A 7375-nucleotide genomic window follows, 5' to 3' on the forward strand; every position below is an offset into this window, starting at 1 on the left:
GCTGTGAGTCTTTATGGGTGTTTTACTCCCAGCATAGCACAGCAACCCATTTTCTGTCTGCTCTTCTGTGCAAAAAAGCTCAAGCTGAGTTGGATTTGATGGAGCACATCTGTGAACATTTTCAAGTCCTGCCACAAATTCCCAAATTGATTTAGGTCTGAACTTTGACTGGGTCATTCTTACAACATCCTTTGATCTAAAGTATTACATTGTAGTGCTGCCTGCAAATTTTAGTCACGCTTCCAGGTGTCAGTCTTGGAGTATTTTCTTGGTTGGAAAGCTTTCAATTCATGTTAATGGTAAACTGGCTTGACCATCAAAAGATATAAATTTTGTTTTGTTTCTATTTAAGTAGGTTAGATGGATACTTAATTTTATATATCCGGTAGCCCATAAAATATCAACACAAAAATACATGCATGATAGAGTAGTTTGAGCTAAGATGCTTGTAAGAACATCAACACATGACCGACACACATTCAATGTTAAAGTAGTGAATAAAAAAATAAAAAAAGAAACAAGATAATTCTTGAACTTCTTAACCAATTTCCCTTCATTTGACGGTGAGAGAACGGCTCAGATGGTTGAAACCTGGACAATCATTCCAAATGTACACCATAAATGGTTCTGGAAAACCATCATTGAGGTTCTGAAATTGAAATTGAAATATCATGCTAGCTCTGTGGCAGAAAACCAACCAATTTAAATTAAGTCCAACATTTCTAATAAGAAAATTGGTCAAATAGACCCATAGCAGAACCTTATAGACGACTTATTGATGAATATGACAGTAACATAAACCTGTATACTCACCTGTATACTCTTCTCTTTCTTTCATGCATATGATGGATGTATGTAAACTTCTCATTGGCACCATATTGTACAACACAAATGTCTATAAAATCCCATTTTTCTGTACACAGGCTGGATTTCTCTGCAGTAAAGACGTTGCTTATGCAGTCTCATAAAGATTATCTCGATCAGATTTTGTTCTAGACTGGAGCGTTTTCCTAAGGATTGAAAATGGTGAAGGATTAAACCACAATGGCATTACAGAAACAGATGATCTCCTGTTGTATTTAGCTTCTGCAAGACTTTACCTAATCCCTTGAACATGAAACACAAACACTGGGAATTACTTTACTTCTGCCCATAAAAATCAAAAGAAAGTTATTCCCACATGCAGTTAGAGGATTCATGTTTCTAAGTACACTTTTTTTTCTGTCAAATTAAAGGAACTCCAAGCTGGTTTACCTGCTGGTGCTGATGTGTGATCATGTCCAGGTTGTCAGCACTGGGAACGTGGTTCTAATAGAGCAGGTCCGAACTGATAATCAAGCACAATGAGGATCTGCAGTGGACAACTTAGTTCTTTATACTAGAACATCCAATTGACCATTTGCACGTGACGTCACGCTCTCCAGAACTCCGCCCACTCCGTCATGATGGGTGTCAAAACAACCAACGTGCTGCTTTAAAGCTAATCTAAAAACAGACATCTGGTAGATTAAGATGGCTTTTATGTAGCTGATTTCACAGTGAGGTTTTTTGCATGTTCTCCTCTTGTGTTTTTGTGGGCTGGTCAGCCAGTATTTAAGTTTCCTCTTTGTCTCATCTAGGTAGGTTTGTTAGTTTGATTTAGTGTTCTTGTCAGTTTGAGTAGAGTCCGGTTACTTGACCTCTTTTTGGAATTCTTTACCTATGTTGGTAAAACAGGCCCCCTCTTTAGCAATTTTTAAATCTGCTCTTAAGACTTACCTTTTTCGGTTGGCCTTTGATTCGGTTTGAGATGCTGCTTTTCTGTATTTATCTGGGTATGTTTATGTATTATATAGAGTGTTTTACGTCACTGCATTGTTGGTTTTGATGTGTTTTAATTTTGTTTTTATTTGTTTAATTTTGTGATTGTACAGCACTTTGGTCAGTGGTACTGTTTTAAAGTGCTATATAAATAAACTTGCCTTGCCTTGCCTTGCCTCTTTTATGGGCTCAATTTTGTCGTTTTCTATATTTACCCAAGTTTGTGTTTTGGGTTAAATAAAAAACAACTTTTTCAGACTGAAATCTGTCTGGAACAAGACATTTTAAGTGATAATGAGAACCTTTTTAAAAGTTAGTTTTGTCTTATTTCAAGTAGGCTATTCTACGATATTTGCACTAGAAACTAAACCAAAAATACTTGGTAAGATGTTGTGTTTTTGCAGTGCGTTAAAGTTAAAGCACGCTCACAGGTACATTTTCAATTTTCATGAGTTCTGTCACGAAGTGCAGCGGATTCTCTGACCTCCAGTCTCTTTCTCCACATCTCACCACCACGCCTCCTACAGCGACGGTTTCAGTGACAAACAGATTTAGTCGCAGCTCACAGTTTTTGAGCTCGTCCAGAGAGCTCACCTTCAGAATCAGCACCAGGCTGTTGGACTCGGGGCTGAAGCTGCTCTGAGTCGGACAGGTGTGCAAAGGTGGCAGACTGCCCAGGACAGCCACGTCCTCCAGTCTCTGAGGTCTCCCAGTGAGGTTCAACACGGTGACTGTCAGTGTTTGTTGGTCTGGAGAAAAGGCCGCAGTGAAATGGAGGACAGGTTTGTTGCAGGAAGCGCCGGAGCCGTAGCTCAGCGAAGCCAGGGGAATTAAATGTGAGTTATTGCTGATCCTGATTAGTTTGCTGCGTTCACTGGATGCTCTGTAATCTCCAGCCACCGTGCAGCGCCTCTGCATGGCCTTACATGTTCTGGTGAGCGTTCCCAGTTTGGGTAGCGACGGCAGGGAAGCTCGGCTCGGGTGAATGGGTTTGTAAAGCGGAGCTGTTTGCAGTGGTGAGCTGAAGCGACGCAGAGAAAAACGAGATGCAGCCTGCTCATCTTCATCGCTGTCCGGTTGGGTTTGATCAGAAAACACACGAGGTGAACGTTCACTCTCGGAAAGAGCCGGGCTAGAAAACGTGGACGGATAATCCGGCGTTTCTCCGCCCAACACCAGCCGGGGTCCGGAAGCTTCTCTTTGGAGATGTATTTCCAGAGCTGAGGTGGAAGTTTCAGCAGAAGTCTGAGTTGAGGTAAATGATTTAGGGATTGTTGTACAGATGCCACTGTTTTTCCAGCACAGAAAACATCCCAGCAGCAGAGACAGACAAAACACGATCAGTCCAACCAGAAGAAGAACCTGAAGATGAACTGCAGGAATAAGAAAGACGAGCTTTGTTAGAAGGTTTGGTCGTCCAGCTTTCAGGTCAAATCAAAGTAAATCCTCTTTTAGTTCTACACTGGAAAAACACAAAATATAAGAAGTATTTTCGGTCTAGTTTCTAGTGCAAATATCTTAGTACACTAGAAATAAGACAAAACAGACTTTTAGCAAGATATCGACAGTCGTTCTAAGTACACAATATTGATGAAAAACTACTTGTTCCACTGATAGATTATTTCACTTATATACATATATATATATATATATATATATATATATAAAGATAATTGTCCATGTTAGAAGTGAAATAATCTGCCAGTGGAACTAGCACCTTTTCACCAATATTAAGGAATTTTAGACTTCAAACAAGCTCCTATCTAAGTATCTTGAAAAGTTACTTAGAATTTAGTTTAGTTAGTAATTAAGTGTACTAATATATTTGCACTACAAAAGAAAACAAAAATATTTGGTAAGAATTTGTTTTTGCAGTGTTGGCTTTCAGGGTGTCTGACCAAAAGGACGCCTCTATCACTTTGATGAACATTAGGACTATAAAGGACAATAAACTTTGAACTTGTTTTTCCAACACATACACATATTGAGGCTGAATTTTTTTCATATCCAGACAATTATTTGTTGATTCCTTGACTTTAGCCACAAGCAAACAGGTAGAGCTGCTTTGAATTGGTGACTGGTCCACATTAAAACCAGGATAACCAGACTTTGTGTATAATCCTTTGCTGAACAGGTGCCTAATGCATTCCCAGAGCGGATCATATTTCTGTAAAAGTGTCCGACCCAGATGAAAAAAACAAAAAACAAACGTGAACCGCAGCTGTCACTTCTGGGAGAAAATAAAGCAGAAGTAATTCTGACAAACGGTAAAAAATATACCTTAAAGCGATAATCAGGTGGTGTTTTTTTTAGCCTTATCATGTAATTTAGATATTTGCATCCATAAACTTTAAAACCGTACCTTCTAGTTGTTTGGTGAAGAGGACTTGCACCAGGAGCCAGAAGAAGAGGACCACCATGATCCCTTCGATCATGCCCTTGCAGCAGAAAAGCACCACAGACTGCCACAGGGGCTGACCCGGGTATTCTTCATCATGGTACGGCATGGCACCAAAACGTTTAGGTCAGAGCCTTTTTAAAAACATCCAAAGGTAAAAGTCCAAAGATCATGTTAAAAAAAACATAATTTATCAAGTATTTAAAATTACTCTTAATGCTGTCAGTTTAAGAGAATGAGTTAAATCCATTGTTTGACACAACAAAGGCACAAAAGTAGAAAAATAAAATGAAGAAAAACAAATTCTGGTTATTTCATCTCCTCCTCAGCCATTTTCCTGAAATACTTCCACAAAACCCTCCACATGTTCCCCGTCTCCATCACAGGACAGCGCTGCCCTCATTTGTGGAGCGACTTGATGAGAATCACTGGTCTGCGGTGGGTGCCGATTTCCCAGCTCATAATACCTCCGCTACATCTCTCTCTGTTCTGCTCCTGATGTCAGTGAGTCGTCACTACAGGATAACTATAAACCTCCATCCCCCACCCACATCCCCGCACCCTCCGGCTCCAACTGCCTGCAGAGCGGAGGAGGACGAAAGAATTAATGCATCACTAAAACTTCCTTTATACTCCCTCTTTCTGCTGCCATGACAACCAGACGAATGGGAATCAGGCGTCCATCAAAATTAAGTTTGTGAGTTGGATAGTAACTAGTTACGTTTACTTTTAGGAGTATTTTACTATGCTGTACTTTTTAATTGAGTAGTTTTATAATGAGGTATCTCTACTCTTGAGTAAAATTTGTAGATTTTCTGCACACTGAATGAAAAACAAACATGTTTTAACCAAAAATTCACCAGACACAGACACACACCTGCAGTTTTTGCTAAAGCTTCATAAGTTTTACATTGAAAAAAACAGATTAGGAAAGATTTATTTTTGCCTGATTTTGTTATTAATATAAATTTCATTCTTAAAATGCCAAAATTTCCATTTAGCTTTATATTTTGGTCCATCTGATTATGTATTTTTTAAATATTAAATGATTGATAATTTGATCAGTTACTCAGTGCCTGAGTAGACTTTTTTATCAAATACTTTTTTACTCCTTGAGTAATTTCTTGGACGACTACTTTTTATTTTTACTTGAGTAAAAATATGTTGAAATAGTACTGCTTCTTGTTGAGTACATTTTTTGCCTGAGGAGTTTTGACTAAAAGATATTCAAAAACAAAGGCGTTTTTATCTTAAATATAAAATATATTTATAGATTTTGGCTAATTTTTTTTTTTTTTTTTCAGCAAATGGCCCTTTGAGTCTGTATACTCCGATTAATCACTAACTTAATTGACTGATTGAAATCACCATTAATCGTTTCAACCCCAATGCAGTGTAAGAGTTCTCTAAATGATGAGGAAAGCCTGAATTTAACCATATTGCATTATAACTAACATGGACAGCATATGTAGGATTAAATTGCACTGAAATTATTTGGATTCATGTCATATTTTGGACTGAATTAGATTCTGTGTATTTGTATTGATATGAATTGTCCTGGTTTGTCTTGCAGAAGAACATGGTGATTATATTCATCACCCATCTGCCTATCCACCACAAATCACAAGACAATACAAACAAAAATAAAATGCTTCATTAAAAAAAACAAACAATGATGGCTCCGTTCACACTGCTCCCTGAAATGAGCCAATTCCGATTTTATGTCCAGTCGGATTTTTTTTTTTTTTTTTTGGCGTGGTCGTTCATATTTTCAAATATATGCGACTTCTACGTGATCTCTCGTGTGAACAGAAACCTACCAGAAAGTGTCCCGCATGCGCAGTAGAGGGCGCAATAACGTCATAGAGCGCATGCTCAGTGTTTGCGGAAGTAAACCCTGATGCTAACGGTGGAGCATAGAACGGCACCATAAGTTCAGTTGCGTTGCCACACGGTACGTCTCCACGTTTCTCCATTAACAGGAGAGTAAAACAGGGCTGCGATATTTCCCCGTTTCACTTCATGTTGGTGAGTATTTTTCATAAAAAACTCAAATATACCGAAATTGAAAGTTTTAGATTACCAAATTATAATCAGTCAATTAGCTGATGACACCACCATTTTTTTTGAAGAGTCTAGACCAAATCCCTAAAGTACTTAACTAACCCTAAATTAATACTTTCTCCAAAGCATTAGGATTAACCTTAAACCTGCAGAGCCATGAACTGATGATGGTGGAAGCTTGTAGTATTCCCATGAAATCCTCAGGTAATTTTAATAACTAAAGATGCTAAACTCAAACTGTTAACATAGAGAATAAAATACAGAATTGCAAATCTCAGTTAAATAGATGGCTCCAAAGAGATCTGACCCTGTTTGGGAGAACCTATTTAACCAAAATGGAGTCGCTGTCCCGGTGCATATACCCAGCTTATTTTATGGCCATACCTAACAAATACATAAAAGCTATAAATCAGTTGAACTTAAATGTTATCTGGAAAAATCGAGTCCACTACTTAAAGAAAGCAGATATGGTTAAAGACTTTAAAGATGGAGGCTTACAAGCTATTGACTTTGATTGTTTAAATGCGGTCTTAAAGGTAAATTGGTTGAAATCCTTTTTAATAAATGGAAATAGTATCTGGTAATTGTCTCCCCAAAGGTTTGTTTAAAAAATTGGATGCATAGATTTTGTTCTTTGATGTGTGTAAAAACAACTTTACTCCTCACCAAATTCCCATCTGGAACAACAGATATGTGTTACACAGAAATAAGTCTCTGTGTTTGGATACCTGGATGAAAAAAGGTATTTGGTCCATAAGACATTTTCTTAATGACAGTGGAGATTGGTTGTCTTATGACAAATTTTGCTTATTGTATAATTTGGATTGTTCACGTACTCAGTTTAACACAGTAATGAACTCTATCCCCACTGCAGTCAGATATCTGGTTCAAAATATAAACATTAAATTAGCTAATCTTCAGTTACCAGCTCTTCAATTGTTTGGAGTTAACCTTTTGGACAAAAGTAATTCTGACAAACGGATGCGTCCGCATCTAACTAATTTTTTATTTCCCGTCTGACCAAATAAAAATTCCATTTTAAATTTATTTTCTGATTCAGAGGTTAATAAGTGGAGAACTGCTTACCTTAAATGCCCTCCAAGTCCTAAAGCT

At 37.8% G+C, this 7375-nt stretch overlaps 1 protein-coding gene across 1 annotated transcript; it reads right to left on the reverse strand.

Moving 5' to 3' along the window:
* Positions 1 to 1981: 1981 nt before the first annotated feature.
* On the reverse strand, positions 1982 to 5048 carry syt18b (synaptotagmin XVIIIb). The gene is made up of 2 exons (XM_028030379.1): positions 4163 to 5048; positions 1982 to 3173 (listed from the first exon to the last, which is right to left on the reverse strand). The coding sequence occupies exons 1-2, from the start codon at positions 4305 to 4307 to the stop codon at positions 2215 to 2217; spliced, it is 1104 nt and encodes a 367-aa protein (XP_027886180.1). The 5' UTR covers positions 4308 to 5048; the 3' UTR covers positions 1982 to 2214.
* Positions 5049 to 7375: the final 2327 nt, after the last annotated feature.

Source organism: Xiphophorus couchianus, chromosome 2, assembly GCF_001444195.1.
Source record: "Xiphophorus couchianus chromosome 2, X_couchianus-1.0, whole genome shotgun sequence".
Classification (NCBI taxonomy): domain Eukaryota; kingdom Metazoa; phylum Chordata; class Actinopteri; order Cyprinodontiformes; family Poeciliidae; genus Xiphophorus; species Xiphophorus couchianus.